This window comes from Carcharodon carcharias, chromosome 10 (assembly GCF_017639515.1).
Source record: "Carcharodon carcharias isolate sCarCar2 chromosome 10, sCarCar2.pri, whole genome shotgun sequence".
NCBI lineage: Eukaryota > Metazoa > Chordata > Chondrichthyes > Lamniformes > Lamnidae > Carcharodon > Carcharodon carcharias.
This window is the reverse complement of record NC_054476.1, coordinates 142661166-142675997: the sequence shown is the minus strand read 5'-3', so window position 1 is coordinate 142675997 and position 14832 is coordinate 142661166. Positions and strand designations below refer to the sequence as shown.

At 48.2% G+C, this 14832-nt stretch overlaps 1 protein-coding gene across 1 annotated transcript in view; it reads left to right on the top strand.

Annotated features, from left to right (window-relative positions):
• LOC121282889 (unconventional myosin-Ic-like) overlaps window positions 1–14832 on the top strand; it is a 99712-nt gene that overhangs the window by 36897 nt on the left and 47983 nt on the right. Inside the window, exons 2-5 of the mRNA XM_041196700.1 lie at window positions 7186–7341; window positions 8798–8913; window positions 13738–13936; window positions 14591–14671. Of these exons, the coding sequence (XP_041052634.1) occupies window positions 7186–7341; window positions 8798–8913; window positions 13738–13936; window positions 14591–14671 (552 nt within the window). The remainder of the gene's footprint in view (window positions 1–7185; window positions 7342–8797; window positions 8914–13737; window positions 13937–14590; window positions 14672–14832) is intronic.

The following is a 14832-nucleotide window of genomic DNA, read 5'->3' as shown; positions in this document are numbered from 1 at the left end:
CAACTTGCAGCTGGGGTACAGAAGGTGAAATATGGAATCACTTAAGAAATGATTCAATGTTTCAGTGGGTTGGGGGCTGGTCTGCGGGGGTGGGAGGAGACTGTGATCTCCTGCCTGCCCTCATCTCATCTGTTTTCTTTAATGATCTTGCAAATCTTTACCAGGCTTCCTGTGGCAGTGCAGTTGCTGGAGACCATTGTGCAGTGTTGAAGTGCTGCTTCCCAGCTCCCGCAGTGAGTCTCCTCCCAGCTTGGTCCTTGTCTTGGTTGGACTCACCAGAGATCAAAATCGGCCAAAAGATCAAACTTGCGTTTCTATAGCACCTTTCATAGTCTCAGGTTGAACCAAAGCACTTTGCAGCCAATGAAATATTTCTTGAAGTGTATTCACTGTTTACTATCTCTACTTCTCTGATGTCACCTCTCTGATATTCTTTGATGGGTTAAATTCTGTAATTTCTCTCGGACGCAGAGTTTGAGGTGTTGTCTGATGAGAATGCTGTTGATTTTCATTATGATTTCCTGTAACTGGTCAACATCACAAAAAAGAACCAGATTTTCTTGCTATTGCTGTTTGTGGGGTCTTGCTGTGTGTATATTACAACATTTCAAATAATGCTTGATTGGCTGCCAAACGCTTTGGATGTCCTAGAGTTGTGAAAGGCACTATAGAAATGCAAGTTTGTGCTTTAGCGTTTTGTTTTGGCAATAGAATTGAGTACTTATTTGCTTTGTGATTGCTGCTTCATACCTGTTGAATGTGGAATCTCCTTAGACACCTGTTGTTCTATGCTCTGAGTATTGTCCTTTTCCTTGTGTACTCAGCAATTTATACTTGTTTGTATAACATTTCAGCTGCCTTTGTTCCCAGCCCTTAACCTTAACTCATTGAATATTTCCAAACTCCCTCCTCTGAATCAGCAGCTCCTTTTAATTCAGGAGCAGAATTCCAAGTGCTTCCTTTCCCCTCCTCTTCTGAATTTACTCAAGTTTAACAAGTAGATCCAGGGCATATTTTATTTTAATATTGGAGAACAAATGAAAACTCACCCTTCAATTCCTGTTACAGTCCCTGCTCCAGACATTAACCCAACTTTTTAAAATTGTTAACAAAAACAAAAACAGAATTACCTGGAAAAACTCAGCAGGTCTGGCAGCATCGGCGGAGAAGAAAAGAGTTGACGTTTCGAGTCGTCAACTCTTTTCTTCTCCGCCGATGCTGCCAGACCTGCTGAGTTTTTCCAGGTAATTCTGTTTTTGTTTTTGTTTTGGATTTCCAGCATCCGCAGTTTTTTTGTTTTTATTTTTAAAATTGTTATTCATACTCCAGATGTTTAATGTTTAAATCAAGCTGACATATAATCACCCTATTTGTTTGTGTGAAGCTGTGAGGGCTGTTGCAAAGGACAGTCCAACATTCCAGTGGGTCACCTGATCTGGAACATGTGTCCTAGTCTGGTCTGTACTTCCAAAGGAGATTCCTCCATCCTTGCTTTCTATTCATTCCGTCCCTCTGCCCACTTTCTCATCTACTTCCATTCTCTCTCTTCCTCCCCTCTCTCTTTCCCCTCCCTTTTCTCTCACTTGACCCCCTCCCCTCTCTCTCCCCCTCTCTTCCCCTTCTCTCTCTCACCCCTCCCCTCCCTCTCTCTCACTTCCACTTTTCTTTGTCTTGCCCGCTCTCTCTCCCCACTCCTCCCTCACTGTCACTTTCCCTTCCTCCCTCCCTCTCTTCCCCTCCTCCCACACTCTCCTCCTTTTCCCTGTCTCTCTTCACCACCTCCCTCTCTCTGGTACCCTCTTCCCTCTCAGTTTCTTCCCCTCTACCTCTTCCCCTTTTCCTACCTCTCTGCCCCCCTCCCTTTCTGTCCCTCTACCCCTGCTTTGCCCCTCTCCCTCTTGCACACCACCCCCCTGGGGACTCCTCCCCTCTTGCTCCCTCCTCCCCTCTCGCATCACACCCCCCCCCCCCCCCTCCTCCCAGCAACCCTGGGTTTTAGCTGTTGAATGCAGCATTTTTTCCTGATTACACCTTTTTTTTGTCTCAACCCATTCTCCTGGAATTCCTCAAATGTATCCAATATCCATGCTGTAATTTGAGATTTCTGTCTATTTCTCCTGAAAATTCTGTTTGTCTGGGTTTCTGCCCTTGGGTATGGGTGAAAATCTAACTTTCCTTGGCCGCTCAGTGTTAAAAGTAAGAATGAGAAGACCCTCTGGCTTGTTTCTCTCTCGCACACATATACACACGCACACTGTACTCTGCAGCTACACAGTGGAGAAATGGTTATTATTCATTTGAGGAATCTTGTGTTGTGGGAGGGATTTGCTGGTGAAGCAACTGTGTTCAGTCAGTTGGTGGGAGAGGTAATATGGCAGTAGTAGGTGGTAACAGAGACTGTGCCTTTATGCCAGCCATCCAGTTCTGATGGGCAGAGTTTAAACTCCTTTCCCTGCCTGTCACTGCCCTTCACAGTGCCCATCATGATGTCGTATGTTGAACCGTGAGCGTATGAAAACCCCTTGAACTTCTCACCAGTTTTGTTCACTTCAAAAAGAATCTTTTAATATAGAATTCATTGAATGGTTGCAGCATTGAAAGAGGCCATTTGGCTCATGATGCCTATGCCAGCACTTTGAAAGAGTTGTCCAATTAGTCCTACTGTCGTCTCATAGCCTTACAAAGTTTTCCTCTTTGAGTATTTATTCATTTCCCTTTTGAAAGTTACTATTGAACGTGCTTCTCCTGCCCTTTCAGGCAGTGCACTCCACATAGCTCGCTGTGTGAAAAAAAATTCTCCTCATTTCCCCCACTGGTTTGTTTCCCTTTAATCCATGTCCTCTGGCTCCGAGCCCTCCTGCCATTGAAAGCATTTTCTCCCGATCTGCTCTATCAAAACCTTTCAGTTTTGAATACTTCTGGTACAACTCCCTGTAACCTTCTCTGCTTTAAGGAGAACAATCCCAGCTTCTCGACTCCCTCCACATAACTGAAAACCATAATTTTTTTGTATCATTCTGGTAAATCACCTCTGCCTCCTCTCCCCTTCACATCCTTCCTAAACTGTGGTGCCCAGAATCTGATACAAGACTCCAGCTGAGGCCTGACCAGCGTTTTATAGACGTTTAGCATTAACTTATTTGTTTTTGTACTCTATGCTCATATTAATAAAGCCAAGGATCAGTATGTTTGTTTAAAAGCCTTCTCAACTTCTCCTGCCACTTCCAAAGATTTGTGTCCATATACCCCCCCAGAACACTCTCTTCCTGCGCCCCTTTAACATTGTGCCCTCATGCTACCTACCAAAATGTACCGCTTCACAGTTCTGTGTCAAACTGTATCTGCCATGTGTCTGCCCATTTCCCCAGTCTGTCTCTGTCCTCCTGAAGTCTGAGACATTCCTCCTCATTGTTTATGATGGAAAAATTTCATATCACCTACAAACTTCAAAATTATGCCCTATGCACTCAAGTTCAGATCATACAAACATACAAATTAGGAGCAGGAGTAGGCCACTCAGTCCCTCGAACCTGCTCCGCCATTCAGTAAGATCATGGCTGATCTGATTGTAAGCTCCTGCCTACCCCCAATAGCCTTTCACCCCCTTGTTAATCAAGGATCTATCCAGCCCTGCCTTAAAAATATTCAAAGCCTCTGTTTCCACCGCCTTTTGAGGAAGAGAGTTTGTGCCTTAAATGGGCGACCCCTTATTTTTAAACAGTGACCCCTCATTCTAGATTTTCCCACAAGTGGAAGCACCATCTCCACATCCACCTTGTCAAGACCCCTCAGGATCTTACATGTTTCAATCAAGTCACCTCTTACTCTTCTAAATTCCAGTGGATACAAGCCTAACCTGCCCAACATTTACTCATAAAACAACCCATCCATTCCCGGTATTAGTCTGGTAAACCTCCTCTGAACTGCTTCTAATGTATTTACATCCTTCCTTAAATGAGACCTGTGCTGTATGCAGTACTCCAGATGTAAAACTGAAGTATAACCTCCCTATTTTTGTATTCAGTTCTCCTCACAATGAACAATAACATTCTATTAGCTTTCCTAATTACTTGCTGTACCTGCATACTAGCCTTTTATGATTCATGCACTAGGACACCCAGATCCCTCTGAATCTCAGCTGTGGCAATTTCTCATCATTTGGATAATATGCTTCTCTTTTTATTCTTCCTGCCAAAATGGACGATTTCCCATTTTCCCACATTATTCTCCTTTTGTCAGATCTCTGCCCACTCACTTAACTTATCTGTGTCCCTTTGTGGCCTTGTTATGTCCTCTTCACAACTTATTTTCCTACTTTTCTTTTGTTCATGAGCAAATTTAGCAATTGTATCTTCAATCCCTTCATCTAAGTTATTTATATAAATTGTAAAAAGTTGCAGTCCCAGCACTGATCTCTGTGGCACACCACTTGTCCCATTCTGCCAACCAGAAAAAGATCCATTTATGCCTATCCTCTCTTCCCTGTTAACCAGCCAATTTTCTATCCATGCCAATATGTTACCCCCTACACCATGAGCTGTTATTTTCCACAATAACCTTTGATCTGGCCCCTGATTAAATGCCGTCTGGAAATCTAAATACAGTACATCCCCTGGTTCACCTTTATCCATAGCACATGTAACTATTCAAAGAACTCCAATAAATTGGTTAAACATGATTTCCCTTTCACAAATCCATATTGACCCTGCCTGATTGCCTTGAATTTTTCTAAGTGCCCTGTCATAACATCTTTAATAACAGCTTCTAACATTTTCCCTATGACAGATGTTACACTATCTGTCCTGTAGCTTCCCGCTTTCTGTCTCCCTCCCTTTTTGAATAAAGGAGTTACATTTGCTATTTTCCAATCTAATGGAACCTTCCCCAAATCTAGGGAATTTTGGAAAATTAAAACGAACACACCCAACTATCTCCCTAGCCACTTTTAAGACCCTATGATGAAGCCCATCAGGACCCAGGGATATGTCAGCCAGTAGCTCCAACAATTTGCTAAGTACCACTTCTCTGATGATTGTAATTTTCCTGAGCTTCTCCTTCCCTTCTATTTCCTGATTTACAGCTATTTTTGGGATGTTACTTGTATCCTCTATAGTGAAGACCGATGTAAAACATCTGTTCAATTCATCTGCCATCTTCTTATTTCCATTATTAATTCCCCACACACTTTCTATTGGACCAACACTCACTTTGTTAACTCTTCTTTTTAAAATATATATAGAAACTCTTACTACCTGGTTTTATATGTCTAGCTAGCTTTCTTTCATACTCTAATTTTTTCCCCTCATTTTCTTTTTGTTTTTCTTTGCTGTTCTTTATATCATGTCTAGTTTCCTTACCTGGCACCCACCCTGTGCAATGATATGCTTTTTCATTAAGTTTGATATTATTCTTAACATTTTTAGTTAACCATGGATATTATGATCACAGCTACCTAGGGGCACCTTCACTATAAGATCATTAATTAATCCTGTCTGTTGCACAAAACCAGGTTTTATATAGTGTAAGGACACATCTTTTTATTTTTGTTGGACTGTTGGAAAGAACATGTCTTTTTATTTCTGTTGGACTTTGTATAAAAATTACAGTGGCTGCAGTTTGAAAGACGTGTCTACTGGAACAGTGTGAGGGATATAAACAATGTTGCTGCCCTGGAGCAATGTGCACCATGAAAGATAGGATGGTGGCAAGGAGGAGTCTGGTCTAATGGGGAACTGCCTGGCAACAATGTTTTAATTGGCTCCTGATCAGGTGACCAGGTTTTGTGCGAGAGCAGTGTAGCAGAATAGCTCCTAGTCTGAAAGGAAAAAGACCTAAAACCGGAATTGGTGCTATTGAACTGTTTTATCCCACCCTTAAAATCCACGTTTTTGTGTGTCTTATGTGTCTTGTATGTATGTATAGTTTACAAACCTGGTGCTCGTATTCTGTTAACCGAAATTAAACAGTTAGGTGGTTTGATCAAATTTTTTCACATTTGTCACAGCTCGGAGAGCAGTGGGGATTGATATTACAGCGCATTATCCCCAGTGAGTCGTGACAATAGCCTGTTCTCTGGCTGGCTCCAGAACGTGGTGATCTAAGAAATTAACCTAAAATACTGTATGAACTCTTCATCTAGGCTGCCTTTGCCCATCTGATTTTTCTAGTCTATATGTAGATTCAAATCCCCCGTGATTATCATTGTAATTTCCTGACAAGCTCCTTTTCTTTATACACCGTCCTACCGTGTGGCTACTTTAGGGGGCCTGTGCACCACTTCCGAGAGTTACTTCTGGCCTTCATCATTTCTTATCTCTACCCAAACCATTTCCTGAGAAAGTGCTAGAGAGGGTTTTGGGAGACATTTTTAAAATTATTATTCTTTCATGGGATGTGGGTGTTGCTGGAAAGACCAGCATTTGGTGCCCATCCCTAATTGTCCTTGAAACTGAGTGTCTCACTTGGCCATTTCAGAGGGCAGTTAAGAGTTAACCACATTGTTGTGGGTCTGGAGTCACGTGTAGACCAGAGCTTTAGGGCAGAGGCAGAGCTTTGACCAAGGCTCTGAAGCATCATTTCCTTAACTTTGTATTCCAATCTTCTCTAGAAAAAGGCCAATGTTCCATTGATGTTTGTGTATGTACCTGGGTGATAGTTCTCAGATGATGGTGCAGACTGAAGAGGAGCTGTTGCTGGAGATTCTGTGGCTTCAGGGAGACTAATTGGAAGAGGAAGGTGTGGTCAACAGCTGCAAAAATATTGTTGTGACTGGAAGACCGAAGGGTGGGCATCTGGAACCTTGAAAATACAATGATCAGTGACTTGGGGAGAGAATGTTCTGGAGTGAATAGAGATGGGTCAGGTTGGAATGGAGTTAGGGGAAGTAGTTGAAGAGGGGAAGGGAAGGTTGGAGATGTGGTCAGGGGAGTCGGGTGGGGGGGAGAGTTTGGTGTCAGGGAAGTGTTTTTTTAGCGGGGTGGTAGGGGCGTAGGGGTTTTTTTAGGGGAGTGGAGTAGATTTAGGGGAGTGAGGTGGGGCTGTTAGGGGAGCGGGGGATTTAGGGGAGCTGGGAGGGGGGGAGTGTTTGGGGGAGTGGAAGGGGGCGGATACAAGATGTGATTGAGTGTTTATTGAAATCTGGTAAATATGCCAAGAGAATGCCCATGGATTCACTTCTTCCCACAGGCCCAAGGAAGTGAAGGGATCCGATTGGCCATGGAAAGTGCGCTGACAGCTCGAGACCGGGTTGGAGTTCAGGACTTTGTCCTGCTCGAGAATTTCACCAGTGAGGCAGCTTTCATCGAAAACCTGCGCAAACGCTTCAAGGAGAACCTCATCTATGTAAGAGAGTCTTCCATCCAATTTACCCGCTGAACCCCTCCTCTCATCCCCTCGACCCCCAAAATACCCCTCCCTCCTCAACACCTCCCCTTTAACCCTCTTGCCTCTGTAACCCCTCGGCCCCATCCCTCAAACCCAAAAAAGCACCACCCCTCCCCCTAGCACCCCCTCCCTCCTCCCAGCCCCTTAACCCCTGTCCCTTCCCTCCAAACCCCATTAATCCCCGCCCCTCAGCTCCCTCCCCCTTAAACCCCTCCCCTTGCCTGCCACCCCCCCTTAACTCTCCTCACCTCTGACCACACCATGGCCCTGCCCAGTCCCTCCCAACCCCACCTTGGCCCTGTACCCTCCACTCCCACCCTCCTTGGACCACTCCCCTTCCACTCCCCCCTTGGTCGTCCCAACCCCTTGGCCCTCTCCTGGCTCCCCTCCCATCCCCCTCCCCCTCCCCCTCCCGCTCCCCCTCCCCTCTCACTCCCCCTCCCCTCCTTCTCCTCTCCCCTCCCTCTCCCTCTCCCCTCCCCTCCTTCTCCCCACCTCTCCCACTCCCCTTGGTTCACTCTCCTCCCACGCCCACTTCCCTGTCCCAAACCCTTGACCCCTTCCTCTCCCCCTTCCCTTAGCCCCTTCCAGCCCCCCTCCACTCTCCTTCTGGCCCCCCTCCCTGCACCCCCCTCTCCCTCCCTCCCTCCCACCCACCCTCCCACTTGGCACCTACCCCTCCTTCTTCCCCCCCCCAAAACCTTTGGCTTTACTTGTCCTAATTTCCCTCTTCCCCTCGTTCCCACCTCTCCAATCCCACTCCTACTCTCCCCCCATTCCCCCATCCGCCCTGCTCCTCCCCCCCCTTCCTCGGCCCTGCTCCTCCCCCCCCTCCCTCGGCCCCGCTCCTTCCCCCCCTCCCTCGGCCCCGCTCCTTTCCCCCCTCCCTCGGCCGCGCTCCTTTCCCCCCCTCCCTCGGCCGCGCTCCTTCCCCCCCTCCCTCAGCCGCGCTCCTTCCCCCCCTCCCTCGGCCGCGCTCCTTCCCCCCCTCCCTCGGCCGCGCTCCTTTCCCCCCTCCCTCGGCCGCGCTCCTTTCCCCCCTCCCTCGGCCCCGCTCCTTTCCCCCCTCCCTCGGCCCCGCTCCTTTCCCCCCTCCCTCGGCCCCGCTCCTTCCCCCCCTCCCTCGGCCCCGCTCCTTCCCCCCCTCCCTCGGCCCCGCTCCTTCCCCCCCTCCCTCGGCCCCGCTCCTTCCCCCCCTCCCTCGGCCGCGCTCCTTCCCCCCCTCCCTCGGCCCCGCTCCTTTCCCCCCTTCCTCGGCCCCGCTCCTTCCCCCTTCGCTATCCCCACTCCTTTCCCCATCCCCGTCTAGAGGCTTTACTATATTGAAGCTATATAAGTGCAAGTTGTTGTTATTTTGGGGCTGGTGGAGTATTTGTAAGTGGTTTAACGCTGCCCTCTGCTGGTCTCTCCACAGACATATATCAGTTCTGTCCTAGTCTCTGTCAATCCGTATAAGGAACTGGAGATCTACACTAAACAGCACATGGAGAGATACAGAGGAGTCAATTTCTACGAAGTCTCACCTCACATGTAAGTGCGGCCGAGTGGAACAGTGTTCGACAAGTGAGCTGGCAAGCAGGGCTGCTGAAATATTTACAGCTGATTCGTGTTTACTTCTAGCTGTTTATGGTATTTAGAGTCTCAGACAGCACAGAGCTTGGGTGGGGGCATGTGGTGGAGAGAGTTGGGATGGTGGATGTGGGGGAGGGAATAGGGAGTTAGGGATTGGGTGGGGTTGGTGAGCGGGGGAGGGGATGGGGATTTGAGGTGGGGATTGGGAGGGGATGGGGAGGTGGGATTGGTGGATAGGGGAAGGGATGGGGAGGTGGAGATTGGGTGAGGCTGGTGGGTGGGGGAGGGGATGGGGAGGTGGGGTTGGTGGATAGGGGAAGGGATGGGGAGTTGGGGTTGGTGGGTGGAGGAGGGGATGGGGAGGTGGGGTTGGTGGGTGGGGGAGGGGATGGGGAGGTGGGGGTGGGTGGGGGAGGGGATGGGGAGGTGGGGTTGGTGCGTGGGGGAGGGGATGGGGAGGTGGGGTTGGTGTGTTGGGGATGGGGAGGTGGGGTTGGTGGATAGGGGAAGGGATGGGGAGTTGGGGTTGGTGGGTGGAGGAGGGGATGGGGAGGTGGGGTTGGTGGGTGGGGGAGGGGATGGGGAGGTGGGGTTGGTGCGTGGGGGAGGGGATGAGGTGGGGATTGGGTGGGGTTGGTGGGTGGGGATTGGGTGAAGCTGTGGGTGGGGGAGGGGATGCGGAGGTGGGGTTGGTGGGATGGGGAGGTGGTGATTGGGTGGGGGATGGAATGGGGAGGTGGCTATTGGGTGGGGTTGGTAGGTGGGGGAGGGGATGGGGGGTGGGGTTGGTGGGTGGGGGAGGAACTGTGGTGGGGAGGTGGGGTTGGTGGGTGGGGGAGTGGATGAGGAGGTGGGGATTGGGTGGGAGAAGGGATGGGGAGGTGGGGATTGGGTGGGGTTGGTGGCTGGGGGAGGGGATGGGGAGGTGGGAATTGGGTGGGGTTGGTGGGTGGGGGAGGGGATGGGTAAGTGGGAATTGGGTGGGGTTGGTGGGTGGGGGAGGGGATGGGGAAGTGGGGATTGGGTGGGGGAGGGGATGGGGAAGTGGGGATTGGGTGGGGTGGGTGGGGGAGGGGATGGGGAAGTGGGGATTGGGTGGGGTTGGTGGGGGAGGGAATGCGGAGGTGGGGATTGGGTGGGGTTGGTGGGGATTGGGTGGGGTTGGTGGGTTGGGGAGGGGATGGGGAGGTAGGGATTGGGTGAGGCTGGTGGGTGGGTTGGATGGAATGAGTTTGATCATTGAGAAACCAATGTACTAACCTATTTAAAGCGACTTTACTCCAATTACACATTAACTTGGGAAGCGTTGGATCAGGATCTACAAAGGTATTGGAAGCTCATTCCATCAATAATTTTGAAAGGGAGGTAAACAGGAGCTGGAGGATGAGGAGCTTATGGGGTTACAGACAAGAAGTGTTAATCTGATACTAAGCATGACTACCCTTCAAAGAGCTGGTGCAGTTCATGATGGGCTCAATGGCCTCCTTGTGTGCTGTAAGTTTCAATGATTCTATTCTATGATCAGGCTGAGGAAGGATGGGATTTTATTTCACAGATGAAATGTGGTCACCTCAGACACTGCCACTTGGGCGATTGCTATGTGCAGTGTGGTAATGAGCAGATCATCTGTTTTGGTGATGTTAATTGAGGGGTAAATATTGGCCAGAACACCAGAGATAATTCCTCTGCCTTTTTTTGAAGTTGTGCCATGGATCTTTTACACTCCCTGAGTGGACAGACGGGGCCTCAGGTTGACATCTCATTGGGAGTGATGCGTAGTCTTTCCACAGTATTGTACGGAAGTGTCAGCCTTGATACTTGTGCACAGCCCTGTCATGGCACTTGAACCCACATCTGCTGACTCAGCTGAGAATGCTATCCAGTGAGTCATGGCTGACTTCAAAATAATGATCCTTGCCTGATCCTGAATCAAGAGAGAGAATCCATCTAAGGATTGACTGACTTTCAATGTCAGTTTAATCGGGCACTAGCCTGCTCTTTTTAAAGTGAACATTCCCTGGTTGGAGCATTGCTACCACATTTTTGCTGGGCTTATTCAAAGGGCATTTAAGAATCAACCAAGTTAATCACACTTATGGCCAAGGCTGTAGAGTAGCTCGATTCCTTCACTAAGTGGTTGGGTTTTTGCTATGACAACCCAATAGTTTCATGGTCACTTTTACTGAGACCAGCTTTTCACTTCCAGTTTTTCAATTGAATTTAAATTCTCATGGTGCCTGAGTGGAATCTAACTTCTCGTTCTCTGGATTATTAATCACATGGTACAACTCTGCCCTCTTACGTAGAATCGTTCTTATTACTCACCCTGCACACACTCATCTTTCTCCTGTAGCCTGGTGACCAGGACAGTAACACCAGTGAGTTCTGGACAGAACAGCACTGCAGCACTACCCTATCCCCCACCGCCCTGCCCCACCTCACCCCACCTCCCCCACTCCCCTCAACCTGTTCATTTTCTCATTGCAGTTTGTGGGATCTTGCTGTGTGCTATGTTTCCTACAACTGCGACTACATTTCAAAAGTACTTCATTCAGGAAATATTGAGGTTGTGGAAGGTAATATAGAAGTGCAAGACTTTGCTTTTTCTCATCTCCTCACAGCTGAGTGACTTTTTGTACATGTTTAACCGATTTAGAATAATGGAGTGGAGCTCGACTCTCGTGCTCTGCTTGGCAGTGTGTGAATGTTTCTGCTGTATTGTTCTGGTATTTTCCCTGATTCTCCAGGGCCTGGCCTATTTGTTATTTATGTCCATTTTGGAAGGTTGCTTGGAAGCGAAGACTCATTGTGTGTGTGATAGGTTCCACAGGTTCCGGAACTTTCCTGTGAGACAATTGTTCCTGAATGGGAAGAAGGATTTGGCTCATTTACAGAACTATTAGTCAGGGAAAGTTCCAAAACCAGTTGAAGGCTTCAGGCGTGAGCTGATGGTATCTTGTGAGCTAATGACTCAGGCGATTTGGGAAAATATTAAACATTGGCCAAGAAAACTTGCCTTTTGTGTAATTCCTGATAATTTGATTGGAACTGTATTGTGAGAAATAGGAACATGTAGGTCCTATTTTTCTCTCTTTTTTAATTCATTCTCGGGATGTGGACTTTGCTGGCTGGGCCAGCATTTATTGCCCATCCCTAATTGCCCTTGAGAGGGTGGTGGTGAGCTGCCTCCTTGAACCGCTGCGGTCCATGTGGTGTAGGTACACCCACAGTGCTGTTAGGGAGGGAGTTCTAGGATTTTGACCCAGCGACAGTAAAGGAACGTCGATATATTTCCAAGTCAGGGTGGTGAGTGGCTTGGAGGGGAACTTCCAGTGGTGCTGTTCCCATGTGTCTGCTGCCCTTGTCTTTCCAAGTGGTAGAAGTCACTGGTTTAGAAGGTGCTGTCGAAGGAGCCTTGATGAGTTGCTGCAGTGCATCTTGTAGATGGTACACACTGCTGCCACTGTGTGTTGGTGGTGGAGGGAGTGAGTGTTGAAGGTAGTGGATGGGATGCCAATCAAGTGGGCAGTTTGTCCTCGATAGTATTGACTCTGTAGCATCGCCAGACTCTGTGCCTGCCTCAGCTCCATCTGTTGCTGAAATCCTCATCCATACCTTTGTTACATGTAGACTTGGCTATCCCAGCACCCTCCTGGCCAGTCTCCCACTTGCACCCTCTGTCAACCTCCACTCATTCAAACCCTCCCAGCCCTAACTGTCATCAAGTTCCAATCGCCCACCATCCCTTGAACTCACTGACCTACACTTGAGCCTGGTCTGGCATTTTTTTAAAAAAATTCTCATCCTTGTTTTCAAATCCCTCTATGGCCTCCCCTCTCCCCATCTCTGTCACCCCCTGAACCCCTACAACTTTCCGAGATAATTGCTCCACTATCGATGGCTGTTCCTTCAGTTGTCGAGATCCTAAGCTCTGGAATTTCCTCCCTAAACCACTCCACCTCTTATCCTCTAAGTTGCTCATCAGTATCTTCTTATGTGGCTTGGTGTTCATTTATGCCTGAAGATGCTCCTGTGAAGTTAGTCAGCAAACCTCGAACATGTTTTACAATGTTATAAATGGATGTTTTTGTTATTGAGTTTGTTGAGTGCCCTTGGGTCTGCCCCTCTCTAAAGCTATTGGATTTTCTAATCTTCACTCACTTGAGCTACTCTGACCTAAAGTGTTTGATGTTCCTGGCCAAGCAATTTCAACCTGAAAGGCTATTGTTGGCTTTGTCCACCAGTCTGCTGACTAAAGGCAATGCCATTTCTAGTTGGAATCTTCCATTGCTGTGTTGGGTTGGGATGAGTTAGCAGCACCATCTCCACTCTCTCACTTACCAGACACGTCACCTTGTAGTACTGAAGGGGCTGTCCGATGCTGCAATCGAGCATGTGACCCCCTGGGGAGGAAGGAGAGGAGAATCAGTCAGAACCGCTGATTCAGGCCTGCTGATTCTTCGGGAAGGACGTGATTGGGCTCTGTGATGACCCCCTATAGCCAAACAGCAACTGTCAGGGTTCAGGCATGGGTAAGGACCACAGAGGGAGCACAGCGCAGATTACAGTTACATCAGTCACTGTTTCGTCTCCATCTGGAGTAACTGGGTTCAGTTCTGAGCACTGGATCTCAGGAAGGATACTTTGGCCTTGGCAGGGGTACAGCACTGATTTACTAGAATAATCCCATGGGCTAAAAGGGTTACATTTTGAGGATAGGTTGATGAAGTAGGTTTGTGTTCCCAAATACCAGCTCCTAACCAGCCGCTCTGTGCTACGTAGTTACGCCATATCGGACAACTCGTACCGTTCAATGAGGTCGGAGCGGAAAGATCAGTGCATCCTGATCTCCGGTGAGAGTGGAGCTGGGAAAACCGAAGCCTCCAAGAAGATCCTTCAATACTACGCGGTGACCTGTCCGGCCAGCGTGAGAGTGGAGGCGGTGCGAGACCGGCTGCTCCAGTCTAACCCAGTGCTGGAGGTAAGTGGCTTCCTCTGGGTGATGCTGGGATGTTTTTAACTGTTGGATACTTCATATGATCGACTGTCCTGGGCTAGAATGTTCCTGCAAGTCTCCGCGTGCCCAGCACCTGCTCTCTGTGGGGAAACGCTGAACCTTGATTCATCTCCCACAAGAGTGACTGTTTATTATTAAGTCTGTCCTCGACAGTTCCAAATAGAGGAGTAATGGCCTCCAGTTCAGCCCTGGTGGCCAGTGAAGAGATTTGACATGGGGAATGGGTTGAACACCGTTAAGGTTTCAGCTCATTGACCGTTCATCAGAACAGGGAGGAGGAGGAAGATGAAAGCTCATTGGCCTGAAACGTTAACTCTGTTTCCCTCTCCGCAGATGCTGCCAGACCTGCTGAGTGTTTTTCAGCATTTTCTGTCTTTATTTCAAATATCCATCATCTGCAGTACTTTACTTATGTTTGGAAGTAGTTCTGAATCCAAAGATTGGAATTATCAGAAGCTTCTGATGCCCCTGGCTCCACTCCTAGTGTTGGTTTTCACATGTACTTGGTTGTCAGTTTACTGCTTTGTAAAAGAAATGTACGTGATCAGGTGTGAGGAACTGCTATTCACAGGCCTGAGGCCAACCTTGACCCAACAATCCTTGTTTTGTGTTTTCTAGGCATTTGGAAATGCTAAAACCCTACGTAATGATAATTCCAGTCGCTTTGGCAAGTACATGGATATCCAATTTGATTTCAGGGTGAGAAAGAGAAATATTCAGTGCTAACATTCCTGGAACCTGAGTAAGTGTAAATACTGGGCACAATGAGCAGGACAGTCTGTGAGTTGAGGTTTATCAGACTTTGGGGACTTGCATTTTAGAGTTTCCAGACATTCTGGTTACTTTTTACTTTGTTTTTC